Genomic DNA, 22,712 nt, shown 5'->3' on the forward strand with positions numbered 1-22,712 from the left:
GAAAGCCACACTGATACTAGGCACCCTGGAGGAAAGACAACAGTTGAACGAGTTGTCCTTGGAGGCCTGCCGGGGAAGAAACAGGCACCAGGGATGGGATGGCATCTCAGCCTGCATTCTAGCTTAACTTTATATTTAAATTTCTTGTAGGCCAAAGACTTCCTTGCTTTCCTTCCATGCCTTTTAGTGGTGTGAGGGCATGAGTGGCATGCTGATGTCTGCCAGATTCCAGAGCAGATGCTGTGTAAAAGCACTTTAATGTTACAGAGGAACAGCCACAGTAGGTCATCTTCTCAGGGCCACGGCATTAGTGAGCGGAGCAGAAAAGTGTGAGTTAATTTCTGGGGTGCAGTCCCTGCCTCTATGGTCACATGCTACACCCAGCCCAGCTTTCTGAGGCAGAGGGAGGGTGTGGGGCACAAGTGCTAACAGCAGAACCTCAGATTCCCTAACTTCAGCACCTTCTTTACACTTTCTTTGAAGGGAGGGAACCCCTGCTGAGCTCTTGGCCCAGGAGCTCACTTTTCCTGCTTAGTCGTAAACCAATGAAATCTGTCCAGGAACTGCTGAGGCTGCAGCTAGAAGAGCAGCCAGCTCACTCTGGGAGAAGATTAAGAGAGCTCATTCCAGGGGTAAATGCAGAGACGTCCATCTGCAAGCAATACTCTCTTGAGTAGCAGGTCACCACAAATGTGGCAGGGCCATAGCTCACCCCTACCCAGGTACTCCCTTCTGTTTCCTACTCTCAGAACTCAGCCATCAGGCTGGGAAGAACGGGGCCCAAGCAGGCTCTTGGTATCTAGACTACAATGCCAGGAGGCTGCTGTGGGGCCACGTAACCATGTGGCTCCTGGAGAAGTGGTGAGGCCCCAAAGTGGAGGGAAATCAGAGCTCAGAAGGAGAAAGGATCAGTGCTTCTTAGCCACTGTTCTCACCAAATCCTTAAATACAGCAACTTCTTTGCCCCAACAACTCCCTTCTACATGCAAATTGAGAGCTGGGGTGATTTTCATGAAGCCACACAGATATCTCTAGGTTCAGATGCCAGGTGCAGTGCTGCAGGGAGCCCTGTTGGCAGTCCTCACTTGGGTCAGAGAACTGGCTTTGCTCATCGCCACATGGTGTGACACGCAGGACGTGCACGTGGGGTGGGGAAATCACATTCAGTCTGGAACATGGAGGTCACCGTGCGCAAGGAAATGTCATGGGAGGGAGGACTAAGTGTTCTGTCAGCACAGATGGCCCAAAGCAGACTCAACAAGGGCAATTAAGACCCTCTGAGCAGAACTTCAAACCTGCTGTTGTACAGCTTGTAAGAGCAGGGCTAACAAGAGGGCTAGTCTTATTGAGATATCAATGGTGATGCTTCAAGAGACAAGGTGTCTCATTTCTATATGAAATCTTTGTACCCTGTGAAGTGTCTAGAAAGAAAAAGAAAAACAGAGCCAGGTCTGAAGAAAAGCAGACAACTCGTTCATCTTTCTTATCTTTGGTGAAGCCACTTTTATAAGTAAGGTGACTCTTAAAAGCATCACTGCATCTTGCTATTGATTGAATAAATTTTAGTTGTATTTTTCCAACCAGTGCTGAATATCTCAGTGGACTAGTCATGTCACAGCTGCAGAACTACTGGAAACTCAGCCAGGCTTGTTAGGAAAAAACTCATTGCTCTGTATTTGTGAAGCTCATATTCTCTTTCTCTATTCTCTGTCTCTCTCTCTCTCTTTCTCTCTCACTTACACCCCCCGATCCCCACCCCCAACACACACACACATTCTCTAATACAGCTGCACTTCTCATACAACGCTGCTTCAAGTAACTTGTAAAGAAAATCTAGAATTTGGGTAAAGATCGACTTCCCCTTGCTCCAACCCTAAGGACAGTTTGACAACTCATTTTATTGCTGCTTTTTTCTTTTTTCTTTTTTTCTTTGCAAAAGACAAATGCATGTTTGGCAAAATCTGGGAATTTCTGGGGTTTTAGGGAGTATCCTGGATGGCCAGGGTCAGGAGAAATATGATAAACTCACTCGTCCTCATAACTCTTTGATTATTTCCCTCCTCTTCACAGAAAAATTGTTTACTGGCCAGTGCCAACATATGTGATGGATCCTGAGGTAGACACATTTCATTAGCAAACAGGTCAGGATCTTTGAGTCCTGAGTGCAGTCTGGGTGCAGTTTCCTTTTCAACTCTCCTATCAGGTTACTTATGTTCCTTAGAAGTTGAGGCACAGGGAGCAGAAAGGGGAGGAGCTCTGGGAAGGCAAAGGCTTTGAGAACGAGCACTAAGTAGACTCAGAGTCAAGGCCCTGGTCTGCCACTTCTCAGCTTGTGATCCCAGACCCATCCCTTAATGTACTCAAGTTTCAGCTTCCTTATCTATAAAACAGAGTTAATCTTACATCTAAGGATGACTGTGAGGCTAAAATCAAGACACAAAATATACATAAAAACCCTGTGAGTTTTCGTGCCAACCTCCTCAACCTCTTGAGACCTCTTCTTCCTCCAGGATGGATGGACTTGAATGCACAAGGCCTCAGCAACGAGTCAATGCACTCAAGCAACAGAAGCCTGTCCTCCCTGGACAAGAATGCATGAATGGATCTTGGCTACATGTCCACCTTGTAGTGTCCCCAAGATCTGGGAGTGGCTACCATTTTGGAAATATGCCCAAAGCGGCTCTTAAAGTACAAATCTGCGTCTTCTTCTTACCCAAGGCTATTTTTTTCCTGATCAGAAGAATAGAAAATTTCAAATATATGTAATCAAACCAAATCCCCTCAGAAGCCTGGCAGTTTCTAGTCAGTGCCACAGAGACAAAGGCAGAGCTTCTGTGACAGGCTCCTGACATGCTCCCTAGAAAGGAGGAGCTGAGTAAGGGGAATAAGATATGACACAATTCCAATAGACACTATACCTTTTAATGCCTTGGCTTTAATTAGAATAAAAAGAAAAAAAGCATTTGGCAAAATATATTTCAAGAAATTAACTCAGCGCCCTGATCTCTCTCAAAAAACAGAACAGGTTCCCTCTGTAGTTAAACCTACGGGAGCTACCTGTAGCATTAGACTCTTCCCCCTGGGATTCCCCAGGGCACTGCACAACAGGATATTGACAGATAAATGAGAGAGGGATGGGCAAGTAGGGCCCACAGCTCTCTGACTGAAGCCCCAACTTCCCCTGAGCATGCCCAGTCACACACAGCTGCTGGCATCCTATCCCAGGACCAGACAAGTCATTTTCACTGCTTCTCCTGAGAAGGACAGCCAGGGCCTCCCTTGAAAGCCCCTTGTCACAGCAAACAAAACTCTGAAGAAGAGTTCCATGGTCTGCCTTGATCTGTGGTCCCACTAGAGGAACAAAAGCCAGGTTTATGCCTCCCTTCCCAGCACTGAGTAGAAACAACCTCACTGGAACAACAATAGTGAGAGTCCCAGGAGAGGAGTGAGACAGCTGGGGCCCGGAGCCAGACAGATAGGTGGAGAGACAGTTTCCTGTACAAATACCGAGGCCTAGGAAAGCAGTAGGACAAACCCCGAATCTTCCAATAGTGGTTGTCCCACTGGTGGAGGAGAAGAGGAGAAGGAGGCAAGATAGGAGGCAGACAGCTAGCTCACTCAGAAGGCTGACTTTCCTTAATAAACAGCAAATTAGGAAGCATACCATACTCTGGACCATTGGTTCTCACAGCTGAGTCCACCTCAGAATCACCTGGAGGGCTTGTTAAAACACAGATTGCTGGGCCCCGCCCCTGAAGTTTCTAGTTCATAGGTCTGCTGTGGGGCCTGGGAATTTGCATTTCTAACAAGTTCCCAGGTGATGCTGCTGTTGCTGGTCTGGGGATTACCGGCATCTGATGGTCTTGTAGCTCTTGAAGCCAAGACTACAGGGATAAGGGAAAGAGAAGCAGATATTTGACCTCTGTGACAATCCAACTCTGTTAGCACAAACCCCACTTTCATTAACCTTCCACGTTTTCATATAACAAGAGTACCAACTTCAGAGCATTAGACTGTGCGTTAAACATTACAGAGAAACACTGCTTCTTCCTACCAGGTTTTTAAATTCTGCCTTTCATGACAGTGGGCAGCTACCCAACTCTGGCTTGCAAGTTCGAGTCCCCAATTACCATTTATTTTCAACGGCTAACTAGCTCAAAACTCACTGCACTTTTGCTATGAACTAGATCATCAGAAAATAAAGCCAACAGTTATCATCAAACTCAATCTGGGGAAAGAACTCCCCTTCTCACCCCAGATCTGCTGTCAGTGACAGGGAGTCTGTTCCAGAACATGTCCTATCCTGGCCTTTGGGCTCTCTTGTCTAGGAGGCGGGGCTGGAAGGTGCCCCAGTACCTCATCCTGCTGTCTCCTCCCTACATCTACGCTCCTTGAGGCTCCTTAGTCAGAATTCTGTCTTGGCTGTCAAGACCAGCCTTCTCCTTTCTCTCCTTTTCCTGAGAGAGGATCCAGCTGCCCCTCCATGGAGGGTTGGGGTGGGTATAGGAAATATGCTCTGAGCATGTAGTTCCATGCCAAGGAGGCAAGTCCTCCATGTTCAACTTTGGCAGGGAGTTTGCGGCAGGAGGGAAGTGATGGGAGTAAGAAAAAGCACATTCTGACTGTGATCTCTTGGGCAGGTCATTTTCCCTTTCTGTGCCTCAGTTTCTCTATCTGCAAATAATCTCATGTCCCCTTATGTGCTCAAAATCCTCTGATTCTGTTATTAGTCAATCAAAGTAATAACATTCCAGGTCCATCTTCTAAACAAGGATTTAAAAAAGTTTTTTTTTCTTTAAAAAGGATAATCGGGTAGCTTTAACAGGTAGATGTTTATTGCTAGTGTAATTAATCTAAAAAACTCAGGGCCATTGCTCAAAGTAAATGGAAAGAGTAACTAAACAGAATCCATTCAATTTTAGAAACTGCCTCTAGCAGGCCTGACACAGTGAACACCATTATGTGAAACTATTATCCTGCTACGAGTCTGGTCATTTTACATTCCACTGTGAGCGATGGAAAAGTCCCATTAGATCATCTAATGCCTCCAGCCTCATAAAATGAGGATCGTTGCAAGATCTTCTCAGAGTGGATCCTCAGGCTAATACCAGCCTCTGTCCTTCCCAGGCCCACTATTTCCTAGACTATAACCCAGGCAGCAGCAGGACTGCTAGATTTCTATATGTGAGGGCTTTAGGGGTGACAGTCTGGCTGGGGTGAGGGTGGGGAACAAAGATTTATTTGTATGATCTTGTATATAAGATTGAGAACTCTTCAACTGTCCAGATAAAGAAGGGATAGGAACTGACAGAGATGGAAAGGGGCTGATAAAGTGTCCCTTGCAACCTCATCTCACTTAACCAGAGGCAGAGCCTCTGAAACGTGGCTGAGGCAGAAGCTGTGGATGTGCTTTGAGACAAGTACCATTGGGTCCCTCAACTTGTTAGTTTCCTGAAGGTTCTCCCAGATGTGGTATTTCAGTGGCTGAGCAGCAACAGATGTCTTTTGGTCTATAAATAATTCTTGGGGCCAGGTGTGGTGGCTCCCGCCTGTAATCCCAGCCCTTTCGGGGGACAAGGAGAGCAGATTATCTGAGTCAGGAGTTTGAGACTAGCCTGGCCAAAATGGTGAAACCCCATCTCTACTAAAAATACAAAAACAAATTAGCCGGGTGTGGTGGCGGGTGCTTGTAATCCCAGCTACTTGGGAGGCTGAGGCAGGAGAACTGCTTGAACCCGAGAGGCAGAGGTTGCAGTGAGCCGAGATCGTGCCATTGCAACTCCAGCCTGGGCGGCAAGAGCAAAACTCTGTCTCAAATAAGTAATAAACAAATAAATAATTCTTGGGCTTGGAAATGTATGTCTTAATGTGCACTGGGGGTAGGGTGGGAATGACCAGGTCCCCAGAGCATCAGGAAGAACCATGGTCCAGGCTTTGCAGTGTGATAGAGAGAGCAAACAGAGGAGGCAAGTTTTCTGGAAGTGTGTGACTGCTCCTTCTTCAGTTTTTGGTCAAGAAGAGTAGGGGCGAGTGGAGGGGAGGCAGGAACCTTGAGCCCAGCGGCTCCCTGAGGCCTCTGGCGCATCCCTGCCATCTTCTGTGCCTCTGCACGGCAACACTGGTTGGGATATTACTGCTGAAAAAAATCTTAACATCTGCTGCCAACTGAATATTGTGTTATTTGAAGGCCAAAAAGTCGATGGAAAACCGTTGGGAAAAACACTCAATTCAGTGTGTATCTACCGAGGGTCTAATCTGAGCAAGGCACTACCTGAGCTATCTCAAGGCTGCAGAGACACGCGGTTTAGAGATACCTGAAAAAGTGACTTGGGAAAAGCCATCTTTTCTCTGATCTCATGGTATGCACTGCCTGTACCGCTTAGCTGTCCTAATGCTAACCTTCCCATGTTTAAGTCCACTCTCCTCTCCATTACTGGGAGAGATAGAAGCATGATGTCCAGTGTTTGCATTGATGGTTCACAGCCCAGTGCCCTGTACATGATCCTCAAGAAGTATTTGTGGGTTTTTGTTTCTGTTTTGAGACAGGGTCTTGCTCTGTTGCTGAGGCTCAGGCTGGAGTACAGTGGCACAATCACTGCTCACTGTAGCCTTGACCTCCTGGGCTCAAGCGATCCTCCCACCTCAGCCTCAGAATAGCTGGAACCACAGGCATGCGCCACCACACCCAGTTAATTTTTAAAGTTTCTGAAGGGGGGGGGGGGTCTCCCTATGTTGCCCAGGCTGGTCTTGAACTCCTGGGCTCAAGGGGTCCTTCTGCCTTGGCCTCCCAATGTGCTGGGATTACAGCCATGAGCCACCATGCCCGGCCAAGAAGTATTTGTTGATTAATTACTAAATGACTATGACCAGGCTAATTACCTGATGAGCTCCTCCTTCCTGAGTCTTCAACTCCTAATACCCAGTGAGATCAGTGTAGGAAAGAACAGAGGATCAAACTGGGGTAAGGGTATTCCTGGAGATGGTATCCCTGTCCAAATCAGAGTCTAGCTTAACTCTAGACATTCACTTCAGAATCGGTCTGCTGGGTTCTGCCTTTTGTCTAGTTTGCTGATTCTAACTACATAGGCTGTACTTGGGAAGGGAGGGAAGGGGAAGAAGCTGAGTGAGACAAGGGGCTCCCAGTCTCAACTCCAGAAAGATGCCGACAGTACAGCCCGGTTCTAAAGTAACTTCTTATACAACCAACACAGTCACAGGCAAGTAAAATGGCTTTGCTTCCAGAAAGATCGCTAACTGGGTCCTTGCCATTGGAAAGGGAATTAAAAGCTCAATGCTGGAAAAAACTAATAATTACATTTGCTTAATTATATTGATGTGAACCTCATAGCCAAGTTATTTTTAGGAAATTGATGCTAAAAAATACTGCCATGCTCTTGGGGTCATGTGGAGCAGGATTTAGGATGTTTTTAACTTTTGGAAATTATCAAATGCCTTTCTATAGGAAAGTGTTACATTTCTAAGATTTTTCTCTTTACAGTTTTTCTGATGCTTTGCCTGTCTTTCTAAACCTGACACCTAGCCAAAATGGCATAGGATCATTGGGCTTCAGATCAATGGGTGATAAATGATAACATAGAATTGGCTACCGGCCTTATCATTTGTCACAGGTCAGATTCCTTAGGAAATAAACTCCGGGACAGAGTTTAGCATGAAGGATGTTTATTAAGAAGTGCTCTTCGGCCAGGCGTGGAGGCTCATGCCTGTAATCCCAGCACTTTGGGAGGTGGATCACTTGAAGCCGGGAGTTCAAGACCAGCCTGGCCAACATGGCAAAACCCTGTCTCTACTAAAAATACAGAAATTAGCTGGGCGTGATGGCACGTGCCTGTAATTCCAGCTACTAGGGAGGCTGAGGCAGGAGAATCGCTTGAAATTGGGAGGCTGAGGTTGCAGTGAGCCAAGATCGCGCCACTGCACTCTGCACTCCAGCCTGGGTGACAGAGTGAGACACTGTCTCAAAAAAAAAAAAAAAAAGTGCTCTTGGGAACAACATCCATGGAAAAGAGGGGGAGAAAGCTGGAGTGAGCAGAGGGAGAACCTGAGCTGCCACGTGGGCCTAGTGTTGACTTGGTTGGACCATGGGGAGATCTGGAGCCAGAGTGGCCCTTTAGAGTTGTTTCAAGTTAAGCCAAGATAGCCAAGTCTTTTATAAGCTTGTCTCAAGCAGTAACTGAATGTTGACCACTGCCAACAGGACCCCAGTGGGGACCTGGGTGGAGTATTAGCATCCATCACACCACTCTTGACAGAAACCCCAAATCATAACTACCATTTCTTAAGAGCCTACCATGTGCAGGCTGGGAGCGGTGGCTCATACCTGTAATCCCAGCACTTTGGGAGGCCATCCTGGCTAACACAGTGAAACCCTGTCTCTACTAAAAACACAAAAAATTAGCCAGGCATGGTGGCGGGCGCCTGTAGTCCCAGCTACTCGGGAGGCTGAGGCAGGAGAATGGTGTCAACCCGGGAGGCAGAGCTTGCAGTGAGCCGAGATCGCGCCACTGGCAATCTGGCCTGGGCGAAAGAGCGAGACTCCGTCTCAAAAAAAAAAAGCCTACCATGTGCAAAGCATTCTACAAACATTATCTCTAATGCTAACAACAATCTCACAAGGAAAGTTTCTATTAAGTGAGGTTAAATGACATGCCTAAGACAACACAACTAGTACATGGGACTCAAATCCACGCTGCCTTGCTCCAAAGCTCACATTCTTTCAAAACGCTAGACTCTTATTTTTTGATTTTCTCATATCGCTGCTGCAGAAGCAACCTACAGCTCCATCCTTCTTTGCAGCTTTGGGTTGCCTTTATAGTCCTCTGACTATATTTATAAATTGGTAGCTATGCACATATATACAGCCCATTGCTTGAATTCTTTTCTGAACTCTTTGGATTCCTTAGATCTGGGCACTATTGGCCTGCTTCAACCAGAACACCACTCCTGTTGAAAACAGTATAGAGGCTGGGCTTCTCCAAGAAGGTACACAAAGAGGGAAAGCCTCAAAATTTAACAGAAACCAGTAACTTAGCCAATAATATTTGAAGATTATGAAGCAAAAGATGAGCTGCATTTAAAGCCAGATTTCTTTTTAGATTCTTTTTTCTTAATGACACCATGCTCATCCTTAATAGATTAATTAATTTATTTTATTTTTGGAGACAGAGTCTCACCCTGTCACCCAGGCTGGAGTGCAGTGGCACGATCTTGACTCAGTGCAACCTCCGCCTCCTAGGTCGAAGGAATTCTCCAACCTCAGCCTCCCGAGTAGCTGGGATTACAAGCATGCACCACCACATCTGGCTAATTTTTTTTTTTTTTTTTTTTTTGCATTTTTAGTAGAGACGGAGTTTCCCCATGTTGGCCTGGCAGGTCTCGAACCCCTGACCTCAGGTGATCCGCCTGCCTCGGCCTCCCAAAGTGCTAGGATTACAGGTGTGTGAGCCACTGCGCCCAGCCAATAGATCTATTTTTTGATCAGAACATTTCTGAATTTCTATATCCTGGAGATTAAATATCAGTGGATAACCAATCCCAAATCCCCCAGATGGGGGAGTTGATGAGGCAGGTGCCAGGGATAACATGAAAGGTTATATACACCCTCTCTATATTCCCCAAAGGCTGTTATTAATCTTGTTCTTCCTTTCCACACTCTAGATCTCCCTAATCTTCAGCATGACATGCATGTGCCAAAGGAAGTCATCAGTTCAAGACAAGAAAAGCTCCTGCCTCAGTAAAAAGATGCACCATTGACAAGTTCATTTGGCTCTGTGGGTTTTTCTCCCCAGGTAGAGTGTCTTATAGTTGTTCTCTGGGGTGCTCTTTTTTATTAATTAATGTATATATTTATTTTTATCTTTTTGAGACAGGTTCTCACTCTGTCACCCAGGCTGGAGTGTGGTGGCACAATCATGGCTCCCTGTAGCCTTGAACTCCTGAGCTCAATTGATCCTCCTATCTCAGCCCCCTGGGTAGCTGTGACTACAGGTATGTGCCAACAGGCCCAGCTAATGTTGGTTTGTTTTTTTGTAGAGACGGGTTTTCAGCATGTTGCCTAGGCTGGTCTCAAACTCCTGGGCACAAGTGATCCACTTACCTCAGCCTCCCAAAGTGCTGGGATTACAGGTGTGAGCCACTGTGCCAGGCTGGGGTGCTCTTTTTCATTTGCCAAAGATGCTTAGAAAAGCACCAGGCATGATGGCTCATGTGCTCCCAGCGCTTTGGGAGGCAAGGCAGGCGGATCACCTTAGGTCAGGAGTTTGAGACCAGCCTGGCCAACAGGGTGAAACCCTGTGTCTACTAAAAATACAAAAATTAGCCAGGCGTGGTAGCGGGTGCCTGTAATCCCAGCCACCTGTGGGGCTGCGGAGAGACAATCACTTGAACCTGGGAGGCAGAGGTTGCGGTGAGCTCAGATGGAGCCACTGCACTCCAGAGCCTGGGCGACAGGGCAAAACTCTGTCTCAAAACAAACAACAACAACAAAAAAAGATGCTTAAAAAAGCGAGTGGCATCAGACTGTGCAAGATGCAGTCAGTGAACAGTTTCTGGGGCAGCCTCCTCAGTGCATTCAAGTCGTCCCTGCACTCCAAGAAAGTAATGGGGCCCTATTTCTTGTGCCCATTCTTCCCGCCCAGGGAGACTCTAGAGATGAGAAATGATAGAATGATTCCCTTGACTATCCATTTATTAGAAAGCGAACCTTATTTTTGGGAAGGGGAGATTATCTCCCAAATTACAATGGGATGATAGCTGTTATAAGAGAGGTATGTACAAGGTGCAGGGGTAGTTTGGTGGGAGTGAGACCATCATGTCTAGAGCATGTTCTAGGAATTTCAAATAACTGCCCTGGTACAAGGACGTCGGTTGCAGATCAATATGGAGAGGTAAACAAATGCCAGATGGTGAAGGGCTGTGTATACCATGCTAAGAACTAGTCAGGAAATCACTGTAACAATACAGGTGAGCTATAATAGGCAATAAGATAAGGGCAGTGAGGATAAAAATTAAATCAATATTTAGGTGGCAGAATAAATAGTATTTAAGTGACCAATTTGAAGAGGGGCATGAATGAGAATTAGGAATGGAGGACAATTTCCGTTCAGCAAGGAGGCTGGGAGAACAGGTTGAAAAGCTATCTTTAAATCGAGTATTATCACAATGACTTTGGTGAATGGGTCATTAATATTTTCAGGGCTCTGACTACTGAATTAATTAAGGAAATAATTAAGATTTCTTAGATCAGCCACTGCATTGATTTCTTTTTAGAGCACACTGTTTTGGCAAACCCTATGTTTTAAAAAAATGTTTGCTAGAATACATTATCTTCTTGTAGGTACCAAGGTTGAAGTCAATTATCAAAGCATAGAAATCATGTTTGGGCCAGGCAGAGTGGCTCACACCTGTAATCTCAGCACTTTGGGAGGCCAAGAAGCGGATTGCTTGAGCCCAGCAGTTGGAGACCAGCCTGAGCAACATGGTGAAACCCCATCTCTACAAAAAATACAAAAAATTAGCCAGGTGTGGTAACGTGTGCCTGTAGTCCCACCTACCCAGGAGGCTGAGGTGGCAGGATCACTGTGTTGCCCACGTTGGGGTGTAGTGACTGATCATAGCTTACTGCAGCCACAAACTCCTGGGCTCATGTGATCCTGCCACCCAGCCTCTTGAGTAGCTAGCACTATAGGTGGGTGTGTGCCACCATGCCTGGCTACTTGTACATTTCTTTAAAGCAAGTTTTAGATGCTCTTTTCTGAGCTTCCATAGCATTCTGGACATAACCCTGTCAATATGTTGTATCTGCTTCTCGATATGTTGTAATTATCTATAAGTTATCATGGAGAGCTGGGTGGGTGGAATAGGGACTTTGTCTTACTCCTTCTGGTATGCCCACTTCTTGAAATATGGCGGGCACTTAAAAAATAAATCTTGACAGCATAAAAGCTGTAAAAATAAAAGTAGTAAATTATGTCTAGCAAATACCATTCTAAGTGCTTTTTTTCAGACTGGCCAGCAGAACTGAAACTAATTCTGCACAGAAAACTAAGGGGTGGGGGGGTTGCTCCTGTGAGCTCAGCTGCACCTAAACACTAACTTTGAGTTCTATACTGGTGATCATTTTCATAAGAAAGTGGGTCAATTCCAGACATGAAATACATCTGAAGACGTAGCCCATCAGCAGGAGCCTTTGGAGGCAATATTTTCTTACCTCTAAGATTCTTATTCAAGAAATATATTAAGAGAATTACTGATGCTCATATTTATTGTCAAATTAGCCATGACAGCTGCAAAATGTTTTCATTTTAAGTTGAATCCCCAAAGCTTAAGGATATTGTTAGAAAAAGCCAGGCTTGCTGGTATAGGCGTAGAGGGAGAGGAAGGAAGAAGATATTTCATCTTTGGTTCTTCTGAGTTGAATTAAATATTTTAAGTTAATCGTCTCTGATCTGTCATTAGGGGATTTGTCCATATGCTTTTTACAAATTATGACTGCTAGGAATTCATAATTAAAGAATGTATGAAGGTCAAGAATATGGAATTTCAACTAATGTCTGAAATGATGGCCTCAAAGACAAGAGTCCCTCAGACATCTGCCCCCTCCCTCTCCTAGAGCAGTCTAGTACAAGGACTGCTGCTGAGATGCAAGCATTTCCAAATGCAGCAACACCGAAACTCATTATAGTTTTAACAGCTTGCTTTTCAGAGTCTACGGGACTTTGACAATCTAAACTTAGGTTTGCTTAATAGAATGGCTTTGCTTTAGAAAACAGATTTTGTGGAGGGTTTTATAACCCTCTTCTCCCAAAAAATGCATTTAACCTTACTCATCTGGAACAATGGAAGAGAGCAAAAGACAGGGAGAAGGCTGGGATTAGTATTTAGTGATATCTTAATTTTAAATGTTTACAGTGAAATGAAATTCTTGTTACTACCAATGACAACATATAAGAGTCAAAATATAAATGAGTCATGAATAATTAGGTATTAATCATAACACATAATATACTGTCATGAATACTAATGTTCCATAAAAGAGAATATTTCTTTTTTGAGACAGAGTCTTGCTCTGTCACCCAGGCTGCAGTGCAGTGGTACCACCTTGGCTCACTGCAATCTCCGCCTCCCGGGCTCAAGAGAGCCTCCTATCTCAGCCCCCCAAGTAACTGGGACTTTAGGCATGTGCCATCAGGCCCAGCTAATTATTGTATTTTTTGTAGAGATGGGGTTTTGCCGGCTGGGCACAGTGGCTCACTCCTGTAATCCCAGCACTTTGGGAGGCCGAGGTGGGCAAATCACCTGAGGTCGGGAGTTCAAGACCAGCCTGACCAACATGAAGAAACCCTGTCTCTACCAAAAATACAAAATTAGCCGGGTGTGGTGGCGCACACCTGTAATCCCAGCTACTCAGGAGGCTGAGGAAGACAGAATTGCTTGAACCCAGGAGGTGGAGGTTGCAGTTAGCCGAGATTGTGCCATTGCACTCCAGCCTGGGCAACAACAGTGAAACTGTATCTCAAAAAAAAGAAAAGAAAAAAGAGACAGGGTTTTGCCATGTTGCCCAGACTGGTCTCAAACTCCTAGACTCAAGTGATCCTCCTGCCTTGGTCTCCTAAAGTGTTGGGATTACAGGCGAGAGCCATTGCTCCTGGCCGTAAGAGAGTACTTTAATATTAAGGATTAAGTAGGCCCAGAACTGTAAGACCTTGGATATTTCATGATACTTTTAACTCACCTCTGTACTGGGTAGAATAGTGTCCCCCAAAATTCATGTTCACACAGAACCTTAGAATGTGACCTTATTTGGAAATAAAGTCTTTGCAGATGTAATTAGTTAAGATGAGGCCATACTGGATTAGGGTAGACCTAAATCCAATTATTGGTTCCTTATAAGAAAACCATGAAGAGACATAGACACACACAGAGGGAAGACAGAGGCAGAGGTCAGAATGATGTAGTAACAAGCAAGGAATGGCAAGGATTGCCAGCAACCACTAGCAGCTGGGAAGAAGCAAGGAAGAATTCTTCCCTAGAGTCTCTAGAGGGAGAATGTCTCTGCTGACACCTTGATTTCAAACTTCTAGTTTCCAGAACTATGACAGAATAAATTTGTTGTTTCAAGCCAGTTTGTGATTGCTATGGCAGCCCTAGAAAATCAATACAACCTCTCCTTCAGGGCAAAAGTTCCACACTGTCCATGAAGCCTTTCCTTACCAAATCTGGCCATTGTGACCCCTCTTTCTACTTACAGCAAAGCAGACTTTGTTATTTTGCACTTGGGGCTCTCCATGATTGGTCATTTACTTATCTTTTCAGTGCCATATCCCATCGGCCACTGCCTTAGTCCTTTTCTGTTGCTTATAACAGAATACCTGAAACTGGGTAATTTATAAAGAAAGGAAATTTATTTCTTACAATTATGGAGGCTGAGAAGTCCCAGGTTAAGGCACTGCATCTGGCAAGAGCCTTCTTGCTGGTGGGGACTCTATAGAGTCCTGAAGTGCCACAGGGCATCACATGATCATGGGGCAGAGTGTGCTAATGTGCTCGGCTCAGATCTGTCTTCCTCTTCTAAGCAAGCCACCAGTTCCATTCCCATGATAACCCATTAATCCATTAACCCTTTAATCTATTAACGCATTAAGCCATTCAGGAGGGCAGAGCCCTTACAAATCTCATCACCACTTAAAAGGCCCCACTTCTTTTTTTTTGAGACGGAGTTTTCGCTCTTGTTGCCCAGGCTGGAGTGCACTGGCGCAATCTGCTCACTGCAACCTCCACCTCCCGACCTCCCGGGTTCAAGTGATTCTCTTGCCTCAGCTTCCTGAGTAGCTGAGATTACAGGTGTGAGCCACCAAGACCAGCTAATTTTTTTTTTTTTGGGATGGAGTCTCACTGTGTTGCCCAGGCTGGAGTGCAGTAGCATGATCTCAGCTCACTGCAACTTCCACCTCCTGGGTTCAAGCGATTCTCCTGCCTCAGCCTCCCAAGTAGCTGGGACTACAGGCACCCGCTACCATGCCCGGCTAAGTTTTGTATTTTTAGTAGAGACAAAGTTTCGCCATGTTGGTCAGGCTGGTCTCGAACTCCTGACCTCAGGTGATCCACCCACCTTGGCCTCCTAAAGTGCTGGGGTTACAGGTGTGAACCACTGCGCCCACCCCACCTCTTTTTTAACTATATATTTTTATTGTTAGTAGAGATGAGTTCTCACTATGTTGCTGAGGCTGGTCTCAAACTCCTGGGCTCAAGCGATCCTCCCATCCCATCCTCCCAAAGTGCCTCCCATCTCGGCCACCACGCCCAGCTGCCACCTCTCAATAATGCCACATTTGGGACAACATTTAAATTTTTTTTTTTTTTTAAAGACAGGGTCTCGCTCTGTAACCCAAGCTGGAGTGCAGTGGTGTGATCACAGCTCATTTTTAGCCTCGAGCTCCTGGGCTCAAGAGAGCTTCCGGCTTCCGTTTCCTAAGTAGCTGGGATTACAGAGTTGTGCTACCACACCCAGCTAATTTTTAAATTTTTTGTACAGTTGCATCTCGCTGTGTCGCCCAGGCTGATTTTGAACTCCTGGGCTCAAGTGATCCTCCTGCCTCAGCCTCCCAAAGTGCTGGGATTATAGGCATGAGCCACCGCATCTGGCTCAGTACTAAATTTCAACATGAGTTTTGGAGGGGACAAATATTCAAACATATAACTTACCTTCCCATTTCCAAGCTGCCACACACTTACTGTTTTGGGCAAATCTGGCTACATAACATTCCCCAACCAATCTCTTTATTTCCCACCTCTGTGCCTTTGGTCATGCTGTTTCCTCTGCTTAAAATATTCTCTTTTGTCTCTACCTGTCAAAATTCTAGCCAGCCTTCCACACTTAGACCACATGGTACTGAGTCCATGAAAAAGTCTTCTATTTTCCACCAGAAGTAATTTTTCCTTTATCTGTATATTATTTCATCATTTATAATATTCTGTTACTATGTTGCTATATAAACTAAGCTCCACAAACTCCTTAAGTACAAGGGCTATCTTATATATCTTAGTAGTCCACAAGCATACAGCTGATTTTTCTTAATTCCTATGGCATGAACAATGTATAGAGGTCTTTTGACATTGTTATTTAATTTCATATGTGTATGTGTTAACCTTCTAAAGATATTTAAATTCCCCAGCATACGCAGCTGGGCACCAAGAAGGCATTCAACAAACTAGCTCTGAAATGGTATCCTCAAAGATTGGAGTTCTTGAGGGCTCTTGGCTGACAAATTCTAAAGTCCCAGGTACTTATGAAAATAATATTTTTCCAAACTAAATGCTCAATAAACCAAAAATTAATTTTCATCATTTAAAAAATGAGATGCAGCCAGGAGCAGCGGTTCTTGCCTGTAGGCCAGGAGTTCCCGACCAGCCTGGGCAACATAGTAAGACCTTGTCTCTACAAAATAAAAAAAAAATTAGCCAGGTGTGCTGGGACATACCTGTAGTTCCAGCTGCTCAGGAGTCTGAGGTAGGAGGGTTGCTTGAGCTTAGGAGTTCAAGTTTACAGTGAAGTACAATTGCGCCACTGTACTCCATCCTGGGCAACAGAGTAAGGCTCTGTGTCTTAACAAAAAAAAAGAAAAAAGAAAAAGGAAAAAAAAAGAACTGCTATTCAAAAGTCACAGTTCTTTTAGGCTTGGCTGGGTTCCTTGGAGTCTGTCCCACGCATACATAGTTAAAGGGTCAGCCAGATATTTGGGCAGGATTTATGCACAGAATTTGGGGCTTCCCATTTGCCTCTCTCCTTTCCGGAATTTTCCTCCTCATTGTCCAGCTGCTGTGGTTATCCCAAGCTGTGGCCTCTGTGGGTTTGATAGAAACTGTGGGTTTCTATAAGTTTATTTATCTTTTTTTTTTTTTTTTTGATAGAGGGGGGGTTTCACCATGCTGCCCAGGCTGGTCTCCTCCTGAGTTCACGTGATCCGCCCACCTTGGCCTTCCAAAGTGCTGGGATTGCAGGCATGTGCCATAGTGCCCGGCAGGTTTCTATGAGTTTATATGACACCAGATAGGACATCTCCTTAATCTAAAAGCCATTAAAAAATGGGAAACTTACCCACTGCCATTTCCTTCTTCCAAGGGTAGACCCTACACTACCCTGCCTACTTTTTATTATGCTCCAGTGGCATTAGGTGGTTGCTTTTTATATTTTATTCAACATTTACACTTATCTGTGGGAGAGTTGGTTCAATAGGAAGTGCTTGGTCATTATAGGAAGTAAAGACTCCCTTCATTAAAAATGTCATTTTTTTTAAATAAAAAATTTTCCTGAACCCAAAGAACTAGAAAGAATACTAAACAAAAGCCAAAGTCACGGTCAGTTGTAGGCAGAGGAGAACTGATTTCATTTACTACTGAGGACATTTCAATTTTTTTTTAAATATGAAATTACTTTTACTTGTTACAGTGGAATATCATTATGAATGAAGTAGGTCCTGGGTACCTGAGCCTTTTATATGATTGCCAAGCCCTCATCCTGTGCCAACATAGGACACTCATACAAAAACACCACATGGAACTTCTTGGACACACAACTGCATGCATCCCACTGTAAATGTACTGAAGTGTAATATAACCTTTGTGAAGATTTCTTAGGCATATGGACGGGAGGGCACATTGCACCATAGAAAGCAAAACTCTGCCCCCTGCCCCCCAGATCTTTTAAAAATGTCTTTCCCAGATGGTGGCTCACCTGTAATCCCAGCACTTTGGGAGGCCAAGGCAGGTGGATCACGAGGTCAGGAGTTCAAGACCAGCCTGGCCAAGATGGTGAAAGCCTGTCTCTACTAAAAATACAAGAATTAGCTGGGCATGGTGGCATGTGCCTGTAATCCCAGCTACTTGGGAGGCTGAGACACAGAACTGCTTAAACCCGGGAGGCGGAGGCTGTAGTGAGCCGAGATCGCACCACTGCACTCCAGCCTGGGCAACAGAGCGAGGCTCTGTCTCAAAAAAAAAAAAAAATTCCCCAAAGTCTCACTTCCTCTGACAGCACCCAAATCTCTCCTCCTCTTGGCTTCCCTCTTCCAGTCCTATCCAGGTCCTTTGCTCTCTTATCTCTCTCTCTCTTCTTTTAAAGGCAAAGTTCTTGACTGTTCTAAATCTGCAGCTGTATCTATTTCTCTGCTTATCACAGCAAAGGCAGCATGGTTAGCCATGCAACTACAGGATTCTTGTTCCTCAGTGTGTATGTGTGTGCGTGTATAGCATGACTGTAAATACTTATAAGTTAATAGTTTTCTCCTGTTATATTTATATACACATGTACATGAGGAAATAACATAGGCTGGAAAGGGATATCGTTCAGGCTGGCAGAGTCTGAGCACTAACTATGTGCCATGCACTTTATTTACACACATTATTTCTAATTTTATTTTTCAGATGAGAAAATTCAGCCTTAGAGCTACTGTTCATTCTCTTTCCACCACAACACACAGCCTCTGGGGTATCTCTAACATAATAATGTAAAATGCATTAGAAAACATGAAGGATATGTCTGGGAGTCTTAGGGGAGGGAAAGGAAGTAGAGGATTGGGTTGTCTTGTGTTCAGGAGAGAAGGTTTGGGATCTGGGTGGTTGAGGGAAGAAGTTTAATGAAAGAGTTCTGCTAGATGGGGCAGTGGGTTCCCAGGATGGAAGGGGGTCTCCACCTTCAGTTTGCTCTCTTCTGTCCCCCTGCTCCCTACATGGTGGTCACATGGCCTCCTCTGTGCTCCTCAAACACTTCAAGCTCATTCTAAAAGACAGACACATTCTGAATGATGACCTGGTTAATTTATTTACTAGTGTTAGTTAAAGTAGATGCTTTGGAAGTCTGGTAGGTAATTTCAGTCTTTAGAACACCAGGTAACACCATTTCTAGCATTAAACTACTTCTCTCAGTTTACTCATAAGCTGGAAAAGTACAAGCTTTTAAATTCCCGTACACCTTGTCAATTTGAGGTGAACTGGTTCAAAAGAAAAAGGAACCTATAGAAATGTCTACTTTTAAAGTTATCACTTGAATAGAATTTAATGAATACTGGTGCTTAAGCAACTTCTGTTTCATTGTATAATATCCTTTAAAATCTAAATTTCCTAGCATAAATGTCTTGGATGCTTCACTTTTAGCCAGCATTACACAGCGGTGGCTGCTAGATATTTACCTTGAGTGTGAGAGTATATGTGAAGAATATTAGCTAGTAAATAGACTTCTTGGTAGATTACAAAAAGCTGTGCATGGCTATACAATTTCCATTTATTCTGTTTTCCAAACTCCATATATTTAAAAGCTATCATCTCTCAATTTCATGCTGATAACTTTGAGTTTGGCAAAAGTTGACAGTTAAAACTATCTTCCTATAGTGTTTGGGTATGGCTTTATAAAAAGCAATTTACAAAAGAAAATCCATTTGAAATTCTAAATTTAATTTCAAAATGATGGTTTTTATAATCCCTGGTTTTAAGGAGGTTTCATGGAATGGAAATACATGAGAAACAAAAAGAGGAATGAAGAAAGAAAGAAAGATGGAGAGGGCAAGGGGATGAATGGTTGCATCATGGACCGAGGTGAGGACAATCAGAAAGGCAGGGAGGAATGCCACACCCAGGGAGACAGCACAGGTGCACTTTATATCAGACAGAGTGTGTAGAGGCCTGGGAAAGCTTTAGTTTTCATAAATTCAATCTCCCTTATTGCTGAAGCAGAGGCAGCTGGGATACAGGAAGATTAACTGATAACTCAAACCCTACTACATTTCAAACCCCTCCAGTACTTAAACCTTTTATCCCAGATGTTAGTAAAAGCTAACGAGTAGCCAAGCTGGCAATTTTTAATAACTATCCTTGGGCTTATTCTCCCACAGGTGTAGATCCTGAATAGGAGGGGTAAGGAGAGAAGGATAAAGAAAGCTGATGTTAGCTGAGTGCTAACTCTGTGTCAGGTACTGTGTTAAGCACTGTGCATGTATTCTTTAACCATCACAACAACCTTATGAGGTAGGTACCACAATCCCGCCCACTTAAAAAAGGGAAAATCAAAGTATAGAGAAAGCAGGCAAACTTGCTTAGTAAGTGACTGAGCTGGGAATTGAACCCAAGCAGTTTAATTATAGAACCTGAATATATAATCATTGTGCCATATGGCATTTTCCAAAATAACAAAAAATAACCAAGTTGACAGGATAAAAGGGATTGAAAGTGTATTGTACTCTAATATATGGCTGCTGCCTGGGAAACTGTTAGGATATAGTGGTAGAAGTCCGGAGTCCTCTTCAGTGTACATTTCTGCCACCCACCATTACTTGTAAGCAAGGGGGAAGAAAAAAACCTACCTGAAACCATCCTTTCTTCTAAATTCAAATTTGAATAAGTTAAAGAATTAAAAATCTGTGTGGATTTTTGACATATTCATTCCATTATATTAAAATTTCTATTAAATGTCAAATCCTCCTTGTGGGGAACATTTCGGTAATTTGGTGGTTGAATCATGTAGCAATTACAAGCCTAACTTATAAAACAGTTTCCATAAGGAGGGCATATTTTTTTCCAAAGTATGTATAAATACACACACATACCAATACTCCCTCACTCTATATAAGATACCTTAAAGCTAAGTTCCCATTTTTCAGGTTCTATTTATATGCAACCAGTTCTAAGAATTCTCCGAAAAGGACAGGGCTGTACTGTCCCCTAACTAACATCTGTCAGAAGAAAACTCCTCATCCATTTTTCAGGCATGACCCACTTTGAGGGTTCAGATTCTGTGATGAGTCACATGCAAATCTTCTAAGAACCTTGATGGGTTGCAAATGAGATGAAAATGAAAATGACCAAAATGTTCAGAGTCAACCACCTTAGTTTCTCTTTCCTATTTGCCATCTGTCCACAGCTCATTAAGTTCAAATCATATTTTTGTGAGTAAGAATCTAGAATTTGGGGACCTCTTCATGGGACACTTCTCCTGCTTCACAGACATACATGCCAAAAGAAGCACTAAGCAGGCTGCAGGGCTCCATGGTTAGTAGGCAAAGCCTGCAGGGAAAGAGCTCAGCAAGGGTCACCAATGGGGACACCTCAGGCACCCAAACTTACCACTTTGGTGGCCTGTGTGGATGACTGGGAAAGGCCCTGCAAAGCCCCTGCAAGGTTCCCTGACATCCCTAGCAGTAACTGTGAGCTTCTTACTCCTTCCCTTCCCCTCAGTCCCATCCACTACCATCTATGCTCAATGTCCACATGGGTTCCCCTTCACAATGGGATGGGCTTTCCATCCCTTTTAAAAATCTGTCTTAGGGCCCTCATAACTTTCCACCCAGTGATATAATTATTCACAAACATATTCTACTTCCTACTAAACTGTGAGCTCCCTTCAGGTAGAACCTACATCCAATTCCCCTTTCTGGAACTCATGGAGTCTTGCCTGATAGATGCTCAAAAAAACACTGAATTAAACAAATGGTCCTAGAAGCCAGCCTCTGAAAGTCCTGCTTGGTAGAAACTACAGGATGAGATGGGCACCATATCAGCCTCAAAATGTTCATTCCTTGTACGACACTACAGTTGTTGCATCATTCCACATAGCCAATGGTGTTTTTTGTAAGTTGGCTTTGTGTACTCCCCAGTGTCTTACAGGTGAAGCAGTCCGATTAGGCAATGACTGTTTAAACACACATTAATCATGCATTAGGAGTCCTAAATTGAATAACACAATACCCAGGAAAATACCCTGGACACAAGGCATCCATTACAGACAGAAGTGATCTCTCACATCGTGCTGCGTACATATTTGGAGAGTAAGTGCACTTCAGGGAGTTCTGCTAACTTTAAAAAAAAAAGAATGAAAGAAGAAGATATTTGCATGCTGCATGGAGATTCCATGGCTTGGGAAGGGCACACGTGTCAGGCAGCCAGGAGCTCTGGAACTTGCATTGGTCATCACAATTATGCCTCAGTTTCTTGAACTGCTTCCTTCTTCCTTCTTGGTGTGCAGGAAGGCTAGAGGTTGTCCTACACTGCATCTGGGCAGGCTCTGGTTACAAATTCAGGCCCACTGCTCAGTGGTCTCAGCCCTCCTAGCTGAGGTACTGGTGGAATGGTGCAGCCTCTGAAGAAACCCATTCAGATCTCTGCCCTAGAGGCCATGTGTATTAGATGTGCTTCTGTACAACCGGGAAGGTGGATAGGTGAAGGAAGGAGTAGGGTGTGACCAAGGAGGGACACATGCCTCCTTTAATGAGATCCTAAATTCAATCCTATTTTCCTCAATAAAAAGGGAGCAGGCCATTGTCTGGGGAGGAAAATTGGTTTCATGCTTTAAAACACGCATTCACATAGACAAACAGCCATGCTTAAACTACGATAGACTGAAAGCTGATGACAAGTCCTTGGGGATGATGATTCTATAGTCTCTCTTCAGCTACCTCAGGCATACTTGGAAATACATTTGCATTCACACCCATTCCTGTGGGCAGGGATGCATTAACAGAGACACCAACTGAGCCTCTCTTAACCTCAGTTTCACCTGCAGCTCCTAAATAACGTGGGCAGAGGCCAAGCATTCCCATTCAATGGATCTGAGTCCCCAGAGTGAGCTCAGCTTGGGACCTGGCATCCTGAGATGATGAAGAGAATTTTGACAATAAGGCACAGCTGGGACATCCTTACCAGCGACAGCA

The 22,712-nt window shown here is 44.3% G+C and overlaps 1 protein-coding gene across 7 annotated transcripts in view; it reads right to left on the reverse strand.

Moving 5' to 3' along the window:
• FRMD5 (FERM domain containing 5) overlaps positions 1-22,712 on the reverse strand; it is a 330,818-nt gene that overhangs the window by 58,851 nt on the left and 249,255 nt on the right. The window contains exon 1 of one of the 7 annotated variants that reach the window (XM_055363576.2): positions 3,665-4,127. The exons of the other annotated variants lie outside the window; for them this stretch is intronic. Within the exon in view, the coding sequence (XP_055219551.2) occupies positions 3,665-3,679 (15 nt within the window). The 5' untranslated portion in view covers positions 3,680-4,127. Of the gene's footprint in view, positions 1-3,664; positions 4,128-22,712 lie in introns of those variants that run through there. 7 annotated transcript variants of the gene reach the window in all.

The sequence above is a fragment of the Gorilla gorilla genome, chromosome 16 (genome assembly GCF_029281585.2).
Source record: "Gorilla gorilla gorilla isolate KB3781 chromosome 16, NHGRI_mGorGor1-v2.1_pri, whole genome shotgun sequence".
NCBI lineage: Eukaryota > Metazoa > Chordata > Mammalia > Primates > Hominidae > Gorilla > Gorilla gorilla.